Raw genomic sequence first — 15,673 nt, 5'->3', positions numbered from 1 at the left:
TGTTAACAAACAAATCGAGAACTATACAAGAAGGAACAAAGAGCAATTCAATTCAGTTTTATTCAGGTTATAAGATCATAAGAATACAATATCACAATAAAAATCATACATCTCATAAACATATACGTGTTCAATATAAAAGACAATTGTTCTAAGAATATGATATTAATAAATAATCATATGCAAATTTGATCTTATAGCCTGGGATTGCCCATTAAAGTACACTTAATCACTTATTTCCAATGGGGTCCCTGAAAATATATATCCGGTAAAAATTGACAAAATCTAAAAATGAATTGTTATTATATAATAAGTAAATCGTCTTTTATATTCTCGTACGATAAATGGGAAAAAAATGCAACTGGTAAAACTGTATCTATAGACCTATACATATAAATATCTCTAAATATAAAATACGAAAAAAGGAAAGAATGTTTGCTTGTTCTTGGTTTAACGCCGTTTTTCAACAGTATTTTAGTTATGTAACAGCGGGCAGTTACCCTAACCAATGCTCCAGGTCTCTGTACCAGTACAAACCTGTTCTCCGCAAGTAAATGCCAACTTCCCCACATGAATTAAGGAAAGTTTGAGTTATAAAATATACATGCCTTTATGCATATGACAACTAAGAAGTGGGTTCCTAGCCTGAATTCATATATATTACTTATCTGGAAAGCTGTTTAATCTGTTTTTACATACTATAAAAATCAGTTTGGGCCTTTAAATACCGCTGCCGGTGTGACTCTTTGTAAAGAGCAAGCAGTATTTTTCAGTTGATTAATGTAAATTTGAAACATGAGAAAAAAACCTGACAAATAATATATGTTTTAGGATCTGTATGTTTCTTTTTTGTTCAATATTTTATACAGCTCAAAGCTAAAGTAACGATGACTATTCATTTTTTAACAAGGTGAAAATCAAGTTCTCATTGATAAAGTCAGCTTTTTTGTACATACACGTATGCTGTAATCTGTAAAAGCTACGAGTACCAATGCATTGTATTACAACGCCTATCTCTTCTCAATCAGATAACCGGCGGTGTGAAGAATGCTTGATGTCCGCCGAGCATTTAAATAAGTCAAGGGTCAAGAAGACAAGATCATCCTTTTTTACACATATCTACTTTTAAGCATCGTTTAGATTTTCAAGCATATGATTAAACCAGAAAAACAGTTAAATTGAAAATACGAGATTAAACAAGTTAACTTAAACCTCCTTCTTAACGTCTGGGCCATAATTTGAAAAATCAAGTGATTATGCTGTTGGAATGTTTTGCACATTTATAAATAAATATATCTGGAATTTAATTCTTACTGTCTAGAAATGGGATGTATATTTACATGGAGCTGTTATATCTGACAACGCTGTAGTCTCCGAAATGGTAAGTTACTAGAATTCAGTGTAATTGTTGACGAAAATCTCATTTAATTGTCATATTTTATTATTTAGTTTGTCTTGGATACATTATTCACTTTTTACTTCTGTCTTCTCCGCATGTTTATGAAATTGAAAAACTAAGGCAGATAATACAAAGACGAATATCTCATATATGTAGTCTAGATTTATAAATATCTAGTATAGTATCTATTAATGTTTGCAGAAGTGAAAGATGTTATCGTAAACTGATTGTTACGTACTAGCATTGTCTTTTCGGGCGCTATATTTGCAGTAATCGAAAACACCAGCTAAATATTCCTTTATACCTTTTTGTACAGGAATCAAAGTGTTTGCTTTATACTCAATATTTACAGCAGACAAAAACTATTTTCTACAACTCTAGAAAATATTCATATCTTATGTCTGCTAAATAACCCGTCAGGAACCACAAACGTTTGCAGTAACCATGCTTAATATTCTTAATACTATATTAAACTGTTGGCAAGAATCAAAAGGGTTGAATATTCAAAATAGTCTGTGTTTGCAGTAATAAAAAGTGTCCGCTCAGTATTTTCAACATTTTATGTTTGATAAAAAATATCCGCTAAATTCTGATTTATCTTTTCAAAAATGAAGACTGTAATTGAATATTTATTATATTTTTGAGTATCATATTATTAGTTATATTTAATATCTGCACTAATATAATGAGTCAATTAAAGATTATCTACAGAAATCGAATACGTCCACCCAAACCCACTGATATTTAATGTTTGTTGTAATCAAACATTTCGACTTCAGGAATCAGAAAAGCTCACAAAATAATCTTTATATAATTATGGTTCCAGGGAACAAAGGGCAGTGCCGAAACTGAAGAAAAGTAAGCTTAATTATTGTCGAGGATTTTTCTTTAATAATCTAAGTTGTATACCAACATATATAAGAAATACAGAATTAGAAACTTTGTTTTATTCATGCTTAGTCAGAATATTAATTATTCTCTAATTGAAAATAAACATGTTTCCTATGCGTATTACGTATATGAATTTATTTTATTACGCATTATGCACATGGTAAGGAGCCTCGATGCAGGTCAATTACATGTAAAACCGAGGTTTTAAAACAAAGAAGCTGAAGTGGCTTAAAGTACTGGAATTCGTTTTATCAATCTCATTCTCGAACCGATTTAAAAAAGAAATAATAAGAGTTTTTTTTTTGTTTCTATCTGAAACAGTATTAATTTGTACTTTTCTTTTTCTTATAAAGACCAGGATCATCTCAAGACACGCCTGACAAAGATGACGACGTGTTTTGGGATAAAGTTTATCGAGCGACGAAAATCGTTTTCTCAGGACTTCTATTTCTTCTTGTGCTAAGTTCTGCCGTTGTGTCCAAAGGAGCCTTATTGGTATTAATATGGAACATATTTACACCTTTCAACACGACAAAGCCGGTGCTTAAGACACTTGGAGGACATTTCCAGTACAGAACAAATAGTAAAAATGGTACATAAATTCGCAATAGATGTACGAGATGTACTCGTATAAATGCATCTCACATGATTATATTAAAATCAAAAAGTAGCTTTTTGAATAGACTCGAAAACATAACTTGTTTTACAAGTAAATTGTATATACTGTTGACAAGATGACTAGGATCTATCCTATTATAAACGTAATATACGCTAGTCAAAACTATTGCTCAAAGTCCTCCTAAGGACGGGGGCCAATAATTTTAACTATTGACCGTCATATCATTTAATAAGTGTTTTATTGTATGACACAAAAAATAATTTTCACGTTTTTATTTTCGAAATTTTGTTGTTGATTTTTCACCCAGTTTACAGACTGATCATGTAGCACAAGTATGTACCGGTGATTAATATAATGTACCAGTGATTAATATAATGTACCAGTAATTAATATAATGGACCAGTGATTAATATAAGTAGTCATCGAAATATTATGACCCTATATTATGACTACTTTTGAGTAGACCTGCGTAAGCTTACATTTTATTTGATAGTGTTTACCTAAATGGTACGAATGAACAAAACAAAGATATATACAAAGTAACATAATTAGAGATTAAATCAAACAAATAACTGAAACTGAATATGCATACATTATTGACTTAGTAGACTTTTGTGAAAATCTTCAATTATGTTAAAGGTACTAATCAACAAGACATAACTGCAGGATTCACAAAGACAAACGTTTATTTTGTATGGGCGACATTTCTTGTGGTCGTTACACCATATCTGCTCTCTATAATGGTAAACCTTTGGAAAGTATTGTCAAAGAAATCGGACGAACTGAGATGGATTCCACTGCTTATAGTAAGTATAATAGAAGCTATATTTGATAGACTATATCGCCATATTAAAATCTGCGAGAAGATCCTTTGAAAGGATAAAAATGGTAGCAGACTAGGTTTGATGATTCCATTCATGTGAGGTAATTAAATTTAGCAAGTTCCCTCAAACCCACTAGCATTGGCTTAAACGAAGCTTATTATAGTAATATATAAATAACACATGGTAGTGCACGGAGGGGCACCTGGGGTCTTCCTCCACCATTAAAGCTGGAAAGTCGCCATATGACCTATCATGTGTCGGTGCGACGTTAAATCAAAAAAAAAAAAAAAAAAAAAAAAAAAAAAAGTGAGGGTGTTTTTGATATTGTCCATCCGAAAATGTATAGGCTCGGGTGTTAATATATTTTCGGTGTTGACAAAATCAATAACACCCTCACTGACATGTGTTACTTATTTTATTATACCGAAGCAGCCAAAACAAGAAAACATATTATTAGCAATTGAAATCGTTCGGAAATTTTATTCTGCAACAAACAACTGCTTGCATATCAACGATTTTTATAAACGTTAAACAACGCGGATGATGAAAAGTCTATATGCAATCCACCGAAACTTGTTAAAATACCATCCATTGAGTGCGAGGCGCAAAGGACACCTCTGCGCAGTTGTTATTAAAATCATTACCCAGGGATTATTCGGAAACGCGGATCGGCGTGAGAGACATTTAAATTATTACATTTTAAGATATAGGGACTTTGTATTAGGTGTTTTACATGAGGTATAATAAAACTGAATGTTCTCCGTGTTCCAAAAGGAACAGAAAATTTAACAACACTTATTCCAAGTACGTGTAGACATTCTGTAGATGCCATACGGGTTTTAAATAATACTGGTTTAGTAGTTCAAATCTGTGCGTCTCAAAATATATGAAACACTCCGAGCAATGATTTGCTTGAAACGTTTTGACAAATTATGCCTTAATGAGTTATATATGAAGCGTAAAACACGCACGTGACCGGAGACTAACTGGTTCATGAGGTCAATAGATTATTTCATTTTCATATATTTTCAGTGATTTTTCCCAGTGAGTAAAGGGCACCGAAAGTAAGCATCAGTATTAGCTACCAACACCATTGGCTTTTTCAGTACATATAATTTGTAAACTCTTTATATTGGTAAATGTTTTACTGCAAGCGTTTGTAACAAGAAATGAGTATATTTGTTATTACAGCAATATTACATTCCATTGGAATGCATGTATGCTTGGTATGTTATTACAGGCGGTTGAAAAAATAATATTACGTTCCATTGGACTTTGTATATGTGTGTTATTGTAGACTGCTGTAACAGCAATATTACATACCACTGGTCTGAATATATATTTGTATTTTACTGCAGGCAGTAAGCGAAATATAACTTGCCGTTTAACTAAGCATACTTATGTTTTATTACAGACAGTTGTAACAGCAATAGTACATTCCACTGGACTGAGTGTATTCGTGTTTTACTGCAGGCAGTAAGAGATAAAATACGTTATTGAACTGAGCATATTTGTGTTTTATTTATTGCAGGCAGTTGTAACAGCAATAGCACATTCTATTGGACTGAGTGTATTTATGTTTTAATGCAGGCTGTAAGAGGTATAATACGCCACTGAACTGAGCACACTTGCGTTCTCTTTATTGCAGGCAATTGTAACAGCAATAGTACATTCCGTCGGACTAAGTATATTCGTGTTTTCTCTTCTACCTGCGTTCGATCCTATATCCGGCGTGTTCTATGGTGCTACCATAACATGTGTCCCTAGTCTGGTGCATATTGTCTTTTCAGACAAGACATTACTGATCAAACAAACTGGTATGTTACTTCTTTGTTCTAAATCTATACCCCAAAGGCAGTTTATTATTTAGTAAGTAAAAGTTCCCAAATACCTTATAACAGCATACCACTTGAACTATTTCCGTAACTTATCTCATAAGTCTGTGCTATACACTGAATATTTCTCCGAAATACGAACAACGTGATTGTTCCAATTTGTAACATGAAACGACATTATTATATTTAACTTTGACGTATCACATATGTAAAATTCCAGACATATTCTTTTTCCCGCAGTATTGAAATATAACAACTGTTTATTGTAGGTGTGTCTATCAAGGTGGTCTGGCCCTTCGTGGGAAGAATACTTGCATTTATATTTAGCATTATTTCATTGATATGCTGGTGTGTATATGTATATCGTGCATCAAGTCCTTCAGTGTCGGTAGCAAGCCTCTTCATGTTTGTATTTGTTCCAGTGCTTGTGTCGTGTGGCTGGTGGGAAAACTTTGGACCGGTAAGTATCAATAATGTAAACATACATTACCATGCTAAATTATTCTGCAAAATGGATGTGAATGGAAACATTTTTATACGCCCGAAGGGACGTATTATGTTATGACGCTGGTGTCCGTCTGTCCGTGCCCGCGAAATGATGGTTAAGTGACTGCATAACGGTACTTTCTCTTTGATGTCATTCATTCCGTTCTGTTTATGTGACTATTTTTCTTTTTATGTGACTGTTAGAACAATAGAGAGAAGAATGGGGGAGTCACATAAAGACCGTTTCGTTAGAACGTCCGTCCTTCCGTCCGTCCGTCCGTCTTTCCGTTAGCAATTTCGTGTCCGCTCTGTAACTCTTGAACCCCTTGAAGGATTTCAAGGAAACTTTACACAAATGTTCACCACACCCAGACAATGTGCAGAGCGCATGTTTTGGATGTCTAGCTTCAAGGTCAAGGTCACACTTAGGAGTCAAAAGTCATATCAGTTTGTTTCGTGTCCGCTCTGTAACTCTTGAACCCCTTGAAGGATTTCAAAGAAACTTGACACAAATATTCACCACACCAAGACGACGTGCAGAGCGCATGTTCCGGATGACTTGCTTCAAGGTCAAGGTCACACTTAGGAGTCAAAAGTCATATCAGTTTGTTTTGTGTCCGCTCTGTAACTCTTGAACTGCTGGAAGGATTTCAAAGAAACTTGGCAGAAATGTTCACCACATTGCAACGATGTGCAGAGCGCATGTTCCAGATGACTCGCTTCAAGGTCAAGGTCACACTTAAGGGTCAAAGGTCATATATGACTTTGCTTTGTGTATATTGCTCTGCATTGCAGTGCTCTTGTTTTTATTTGGCAGATCTCTTTTTTGTACTTACAATATTTTTTTTTTGAATTACTTCCCTTTTATGTTACTATAAATAGCTTATTTTGAAACTTTTTTATTATTGGCCGTAGGGAAAAACCGAGACCACTTTTCTGTGGTACAACATGGATGGTACCTCCAATTTTAAAGTGTATTTTTATATACCTGTACCTGATAAGGATTTTTTGTAGACTTTGAATTATTTTTTATGGACTTAAATTTGTTTTTTGAAGTTTTCCTTTTGTTGTTCCAGTCCTTTGGGGCTACAACAGTCAAGTTCTTAAAGTTTTGCTCCCATCCTATGATGTAAGCCTTCGGGCGCATATTGCCCCGCTTGGCGGCGCTCTTGATTTTTATCAAATCGAGCCTCTTCCTTATCTTTTAATATTTGTTTACTGTTAATGTGTTCTACATTTAAATATGGATTATACGTAACAAATTGTCGGTTACAGATACATTTTACTGTCAGATATTTAATGTATTCACGTGATATGATATCGTTTTGCCTGATACTATGTGTGTGTCATGAATTTTGTTAGCAAATGCGACAGTCAATATAATATAGTGAATACCAAAGCCAAATATGTTCCGGAACAGCATGTTCTATCTATTAAACCTTCCTGTAAACCTACGTTTAAGTACACAGTCAAATGCAAGTTGCCATTACCGAAACAAATGTGATGTTTTCAAATGTATAACAGATAATATGCATTTATTTATTTTAAGCTCGGCTATTCGAAGAAGCATATAGATTTGGAACTTATTTTTTTTTCTAGATCAATTACCATCAATTACTGAGCCAAGTCCCATAACTCTGACGTGTATTTTGGGCAAATTATGCCCCCTTTTGGATTTAGAAAATTCTGGTTTAAGTTTTGCGTGTAAGTTACGATCTGTAGAACAAATGCAGATATTAAATTGAAACTTCACATGTGCCTTCGGGGTTATTAAACTAGTTGATTGCATCAAGTCCCATAACTCTGACATGCATTTTGGTCAAATTATTTCCCCTTTTGAACTTAACACTTCTGGTTAAAGTTTTGCATGCAAGTTACTATCTCCAAAACTAATGCAGATACTGGATTGAAACTCTATATATATTCGACATTAAGGGTAATTTATTCCTGCTTCTGGAACAATAATTCGAATAATCGAGCATTGGCTGTCTTTCGGACAGCTCCTGTTTATTTACTAAAACACATTCATTTTAAATATTGACTAGGAACTGCATCCTACTGTCACTTCCGAGGCTGCAATACCAGAATCTGATGCCAAGACAGATAAGTCGCAAGCACGACCGATGCAGTCCAGCAATATACCTGTCGAGGAAGCTGAGACTTCAAAGTCCGAAGAAAAATCAAATAATATCGAGACATTTTGGAGTCACATATATATACTTAAAGATCTAACATACACCGGGAGATACAAAATATATTTACTTGTTAACATATGTAAAGTGATCGTTACCTTTGCAATGCTCGTAGGCATTTATGGGCGGCATATTTTTGAAGTTTCGCCTGTCACAAACGGGACATCGGTTAAACAGGTTTCAAATGTTTTTGCTAGTACATGGTTCTACAGCTGGGGTACATGCACATGTTCGGTGCCATTTACAATAGCAGGTGTCGCTGCATTTACTAGCCTCATTTGTCACAGGTATGCATACGTACGTAAGTCACCTACCTATGTTTTCTTTTCCAATCAGTGATTGACATTTGTATCACATGACCGTCTAATATTCCGTATTGGCCAAAATGATAACTTTGATTCGAATCTTCATGTTTAATAAACTATACATTAGTTGACTTATTAAGATCAACATCAGTTATAACGTTTAACGAGATGTTTCTGTACACAAATTTCTGAATGTTTTATTTTTAAAATTTATTGCTAAAATGAGTGTAGAATAAAACTAATATTTAACATTGTCTTTTAAAATTCGGGATTTATTTTAGTCTCGTAGCCATTCAGATAGCGGTATATATTTTATCACTGTACATACTGTAAATAACAGTGTGAAGAATACTCATAATTTTACCGTGCAACAATTGCAGGATTTGGTTTTCTTGTTTTAAAATAATATAGGTCATGCTTAAATATTAAGATAAAAAATATAAAAAAAATGAAAATAATTGTCAACAGATTAACTTCGTTTGGTTCCGGTGTTGTGGTATAGTTAAAATTCGTACCAAAGGCATCATTTGTTTCCTTCGTTTCAGGTTAAGCTTGGCGGCTATCAAAATTGTGGCTCAGATTCAAAGCTTTTCTCTCCCCGTTGTGTTGACCACTCCAGTTGCTGCTGTTACAGTGTACATTGTATCTACACAGGTTATTTGCTTTATTTAGATATGTTTACAAAGCTGCTCGTGTATAGACAAAATGAAAATTCCACCATTCCCTTACAGACGCTGTAAAATGTTTATCGTATGTAAAGGAAAACAGGTTAGGTTCGCGTGCTTGAATTACCTTTGTTTACATTTAACACGTGACAGTTTCTCATAAATACCGTACAGGATATCTTATTTAGTTCATATCAATACAACTCACGTACGTTTATGTATACTTTTGAATTAGTTTATTAGCTTCATTTCATTATAATAGATAAATGTGGCCTATCCTTTTAATTTCATGTCAGCTTTGAGGCCAGTTATTCAATATGAAGTTTTGTATCAAAATTAAGACCATATATTTTTAACTCGTATTTGAAACTGAAGAAAGAATATGCATGATTTCACTGAGATCAAATTATTGTGTATTATGAATAATAGAGTGTTTTCTCCGACATTTAGCTCGCAAAAGAACAATTTCAAACTCCAAATAAAAAATATAGATATTCCTTTCATGACGACCTCTTACTTGACAATCTCTCTTAGAGTCAGACTTTGTGGATATAATAACTGTTGTAAGTATTTTATTCAACTCATGACAACAAAATAATTCTATTTACCAGTTACAAGAAGGACTCGACTACTGTACCTTTCCGTTTCCCTGGTGGGATTGTGACGGTTCAACACCAGACATTTATTACATGGTTGTAGCATCAGCGACTGGTTATATATCACTAATTCTACTCACCTCTCATATCTGGACCAATAACATCGAAAGGATGATGAAGGGAAACGAGTATGTATAACATACAAATTAAAAAGTTTAAAAGATTTACAGCACAAAACAAACAAAATATATGTCAAAATGCGGACTTTACTTATTACAGTCTAAATATACATTGATACTTGAATTATCCGACTAACTAAATAAAGACCATATTAAACATATAACTGATGAACTTTGATACAAAAACGACATTCCAGTACTTATATTTACATCAAATTGTCAATTCTGACTTTATAACGTATCTAATTTATATTCTTGCATAAAACTACTTTTTTCACTGGATCCGCCCATGTATAAACGGGAGAAAAATCGTGTGCAAACAAGGCAATTCACGTGCTGTTAATACATGATTTTTATTTTTGAAATGCTTTGCCAGGGACGTATGTATGTATTTCTGCGCCGACTGATATTTGGCATCTGCATCTTGTTTCTTCCATAATAACCTCTTCTTGTAGCATTATAGACACAATGTAATCCATAGTATGTTTAGCTGTATCAGTTTCAAACCCCAAACGTACTGCCGCCATCAATATACGCACTAGCTTCTCTTAGAGTTTACTCCCTTTACAAAGCGTCTGTTCAGTTATTGTAAATAACTGTGAATAAATAAGTATCGCGTGTAACCTGTGCTATTGCCCGTTTTTAGGTATTATATTAATGACTTTTGTTAGTATCAGTCGGTTTGTTTTTACCTGATTGTTCGCAGAATTCATATAATAAACCTCGAAAGCTAGCCACTAGCTTCGTACTCATCCGTACTCTGTTTGATCGTACTCAAATTAATTCGAATGTAAAATTGTTATTCTTAAAATAATTGTGTTCCTGTTTATCAAATTTTTAAGTTATATGCAAAATCATGTGTAATGTAACGTTTGTAATAACTAAAAATAAAAATAAGATGCTCAAAAACCTTCAAATCACGCTTTTAGTAGTGTTGTTGTTATGTGTGCCCCGGTTATGGATATTTAAAACATGTTTGCCGTTTCCAAGAACAACAAGAATGGTAAATAAAAAATGTACCGGAATCGTCAAGTCATCACATATGAAAACAATGCATTTAGTCGTCGTGTAATGTTTTTTATGCAAGAATAGCGACAATACACGTTTGTTTTGTGTATTAACGCCTGCAGAAGCCCTTGGGATATGTTTGTGACCTCGACCTTCGGTCTCGGTCACAAACAATCCCGCGGGCTTCTGCAGACGTTAATACACAAAAAAAACGTGTATTATCCCTACATTATCTACTGCTATTTATAGGAGTTTCGACGTCAATAACAAGCATGTAAAATTTGTTATTTGAAACATAATTATATTACGTACATTTATTAGCCAGTATTTGTGTTCCATTAGATGTATGTTGCAATGTAGGTTATAGATCATAGTTTGACCTTCTAAATGCCTAGTTCATATTTGGCCTGCGATGCGTCTGCGGAGCCCGTAGACTGCCCGTATCCTCCTTTCCGTGCGGAGGAAGGAAGCGGCAGTGCGATTTTCGTACGGATTCACGGGCTCCGTAGCCTCTACGATTTTGTTTAGCGAAAAGTTATACAAATTTGAAAAATCGTAAGCCCGTAGCCCGTAGACATGTCGCAGGTGGCATTGCACAATCCATCGTGCGCTGATCGTGTAGCCAACGCACGATTTTCAGTGCACAAGGTGCCTAAATTTAAAGAAATCGTACGGAGATTGTAGACCAGTAGAACCTTCACACGAGCCTCGCACAGCTGTCGCAAGATTGCCGTTCGCTGCCCGTGCAGTACCTGTGTAATCGCAAGGATATTTTAGCAATCATCGCGCGACAACTCTACAGCGGCTGCACCATTGCCGTGCTGCGGTCTTGATATGGGCAAAACATTTTTCAGATGATTTCATATATTGACCGTCTCCAGCATGCTGCACTATCTCCACACAGCCTCTGCATGGAACCGTACGGGAGTCGTACAATTTCCGTGGATCTTGCGAAGACTGCACGGCAACTGCACTATTCCGTATCATCTCCGTGCAGCGTCCGTATGGATTTCTCCCGGCCTTCCCCGGAGAGCATGTACAAAAAAATACGATGCTCGTATATAATGTAAACACATACGCCGTAGCCCGTGGCCACCTACGATGTCCCAAAAACAGCAAGGAAAATCGTAGACCAAATTATCGCACGGCACCCGGGTTAAATGTGAATTAGGCATTAAATTATGCAGTAACAGATCGCAGTGAAGAGAAGGTCAATAAGTGATCTATAACCTATTCATAAGTTCACAAGTTAAACTGTAGGTTAACCATTAGCAACAGTGAAAATGATCAACGTCATTGAATAAAACATGAAAATTTTAAAAATCAATGGTAACCGTTGCTGTTTGATAAGACACTTTATGTTTTTAACTTAAGAGAAGATATTAAATAAAACCATTACTGGATTTACATTGTATGCTATAAATCAAGCAAGTGCAAATGGCAATTACTATAATAAATATTATATCTTTCATTTTAGATCATTTGTAGTACATTTCGTTTCATCTAGAGTTCTGATATTTTACTTTAGGATATACCTCAAGTCGTTATATTGTGGATCATTATTTGACCAATCATTGTTGCTGAACCGGCGTAGGCAACTACAGGTAATCTTAAAATGTGTTTGTTAAATTCTGATAAAATTAAAGTACTCGAACATTGTGTTTGATGCTACGTTTAGAAGGCGTATTGCTTAAAAACTTAAAGTAGCAGAAAAAACAAACCAGCAGCTATTTACTATTTATTTTGAAAAGTAACAACTCGAGTACCTTGAAAATATTAACTAGCCGTAAAGTCTCATTCATAAGTGCAAGAATAGTCCTAATCCTGTCCTAACAAACAAATTCAGATCCAGTATTAATTCCAAATATTTCAAACAATCTCCCAGTTGAATGTAGTGTATCTAAGAATATAGCTTCTCTCATTAAATATGTATTTTTTTTTAAATCCATAATGTTGTACCCCTACCAGCCGTTTTATAAGTTCATTAGTTGATCGTATAGTGGCTTTTATTTAGTACATAAAAACATAAGGTAAAAAAGTTCTTAAAATATGATTTATTCATTCCAAAGCCCGAAATTATCATGAATTGATTAATACATAAAATCTCTCTCTCTAGATGTACATTTAAAATAAATAATTCTATCTTAAATTAATTTATTCATAGTTCAGAATTAATATTTCAAAGTAAAATAAATCTAATAATAATAATTTAGAATCTTAAAATGCCAAACCTGAGAGACACCTATCATCTTACAGCTCTGTTCGAAAGCTGAGGCGCTCTGCAGCTAAACTGCTGCCCAGCTAAGATGCTCTCCTCATACTACCAACTAAGCCCTATATAGCAAAACCGAAAAAGATGATGTGTCAACTGCTGACCATTTCTCATGCCACCTTGGTGGAATTAGTATATAATATATTCTAACAAGGTATATTTAAGGAAAGCTATCCAGTAACATCTTATCACTCCTACTAAAATGTCCAAGATTTCAATTTCTCCCAGAATTTCTGGTCAGAGGGTTAATGATTGGCGTGAAATTATAATAACATGGAATGCCAGAGAGTTACAGAAAGCATCTTTAGATTGGCTTTTAGTTGCCCTATCAAATTACCGGCACCCTTCTCCATGGTCAGCTTATGGCATTGAGATGAACATTAAGTCAGGTGGTTTTATTGCATGAAGAATCAAGAAAAAGATACAAGGAAATTCATTAATGCAAGCATCAAAGACGCCGCCAAGTGTTGTGTCTGAAGTACATTTATTGCAATATGAGAAATAACCTAATCATTACTGACTGTTTACAAATTATAAACATTAGCACATAATACAATATATGTTATAAAGTGCTAAAAACCGTCAAGAATAAACATGATAAAAAAGTATAACCATGCAATACAAATCCTCTACCTGCAATGATACTGACATTGCGAGTAGGTGGTCCCTTTACATGCAAAATTAAAGTAATTATTTCACCACCTAAGGTCAGCACCTGTGAAAAGTTCTTATATGCAGGAGCATGTGTATGAAGTTTCACATAAATGCAGTTTGTTGGAAAATGAGGAAATGTTGAAAGATAATTATTTCAAAGTTGTGGTTTACAGAAGCCATTATTTTTATTATCATAATGTAATGAGTATTTTCTATTCACTGATAAAGTTTCATGGACCTTAGTCACCTACATTATAGATTTCAGGATGCAGATTATACACAGCATTTTACTGTTTCCGTTGCCAAAGCAACCAAACATTTTGTCCAAGAAAAGAATGATATAACATGCATAATCTCTATATTGCCCCTATACACAAAGCAAATGCCATGAATCTTTCTTATATACTTTTTGGAATATCATAGAATTCATTCTTTTTTCGGACGAACGGTAACCTGAAGTCCTCTTTGGTTGAACCGTAAAGTTACTAGGAATAGGTCAGTGTCTAGATTCAAACCTAATATTACAAGAAATTTAGCAAGCATAATAACCCACTGCCAAAGTGTAGGAAATGCTTTTAAACTATAAAAGTAAAAAAAACAAAGAAAATAAGACAAAAGGTTTAAAATAAGTTAACTGTGGTACTTCCTACGATCATTTCAATATATATATATATGCTTATTGGTTCCTTTATTTAATTTGTTAATACGTTTTTTTTTTCAAGGAAATTTTATGCAAGCAAAGTGTAATTATTCGTATTTTTATTTTTTTAATATCCCCCTGAAAGGTTATTGTAACATGAACACTCCCTTGTCTGCAATTCACGCGTTGCATTATGGTATATCTGCGGTATGTTCTATTTATAGAATACGACAGAGCACTATAAGTAGGTCATACTAAGGCCAGGAATAGAAAACTTGACTTAGAGAGTAACCTCCCTTATCAATAAATCGGATCAACTCTTTGACGAAATTGTAAATAAAAAAATATTTTCTGCTCTATAAATAAGGAGAGGAAAGACAGATAACATTGTTTTATATCAAATAATAAGTTGCATTACATACATTTTCTTTTTGCCATTTTTGTTTATTCACTAAAATATATTGTGCAATATCGTGGGTCCTTTAACAAACTATTCACTGTGTTAAGTTTATCGTTCCGAAACTATTCATAACCATCTGTACAGGGTCCAAAATAGAAGTGTATCCCATATACTCGACGCCGCCTCCTGGCGGCGTCGAACAATTGTTGTATTTTGAATGAAATGTTGAAGGAAATTTAACACACTTGAAAATCAATTAATGCATATGAACCTATGAAAGTTAAACAAATTAATCTTTACAATTAGCAGTTCATATTGGAGTAATAGTTTAAAGGCCCAGTAATACTTTGAATGTAATAATTACAAACAGCATTTATTTTACCTAGAAAGTTTTAAACTTTCTGACGAAATTGGCCTTTATTTGCTCAGAACATAATTTAGCGTTGCTTTTTAAAAGTTTAAATTATAAATCAGAAATATAGCATGTAGTATTTTTATTTCAATGATATTGCAAAACAGAGAGAAATGTCTTCTGTGTGTATGCAACCCATGATTACAATAGGTAACAGTTAAAGCTTTTTAACAGTCCTACCTTTTAACCTTAAATTGTCACTGAAAAAGCATGAAAATCCTGACTATGAACAGTGACTCCTGTCCAAATAGAGTCTATTTTATATAAAATTCTATATTAAATACCTGTGGTTTTTG

General features: G+C 33.9%; 2 protein-coding genes across 2 annotated transcripts in view; both read left to right on the top strand.

The window, feature by feature from the left end:
• The first annotated feature begins 1,220 nt into the window (after nt 1-1,220).
• Nucleotides 1,221-8,585, top strand: LOC128550822 (uncharacterized). The gene is made up of 7 exons (XM_053530651.1): nt 1,221-1,381; nt 2,226-2,257; nt 2,644-2,882; nt 3,549-3,715; nt 5,382-5,550; nt 5,838-6,028; nt 8,100-8,585. Exons 1-7 carry the CDS (start codon nt 1,379-1,381, stop codon nt 8,583-8,585), a joined length of 1,287 nt encoding a protein of 428 aa, XP_053386626.1. The 5' UTR covers nt 1,221-1,378.
• Nucleotides 8,441-15,673, top strand: part of LOC123538464 (chitin synthase chs-2-like) — a 45,737-nt gene continuing 38,504 nt past the window's right edge. The window contains exons 1-4 of the mRNA XM_053530004.1: nt 8,441-8,533; nt 9,097-9,205; nt 9,828-10,000; nt 12,528-12,603. Coding sequence (XP_053385979.1) covers nt 9,906-10,000; nt 12,528-12,603 — 171 coding nt within the window. The 5' untranslated portion in view covers nt 8,441-8,533; nt 9,097-9,205; nt 9,828-9,905. The remainder of the gene's footprint in view (nt 8,534-9,096; nt 9,206-9,827; nt 10,001-12,527; nt 12,604-15,673) is intronic.

This window comes from Mercenaria mercenaria, chromosome 18 (genome assembly GCF_021730395.1).
Source record: "Mercenaria mercenaria strain notata chromosome 18, MADL_Memer_1, whole genome shotgun sequence".
In the NCBI taxonomy this organism is placed as follows: Eukaryota; Metazoa; Mollusca; class Bivalvia; order Venerida; family Veneridae; genus Mercenaria; species Mercenaria mercenaria.
This window is presented reverse-complemented; position numbering and strand designations above follow the sequence as displayed.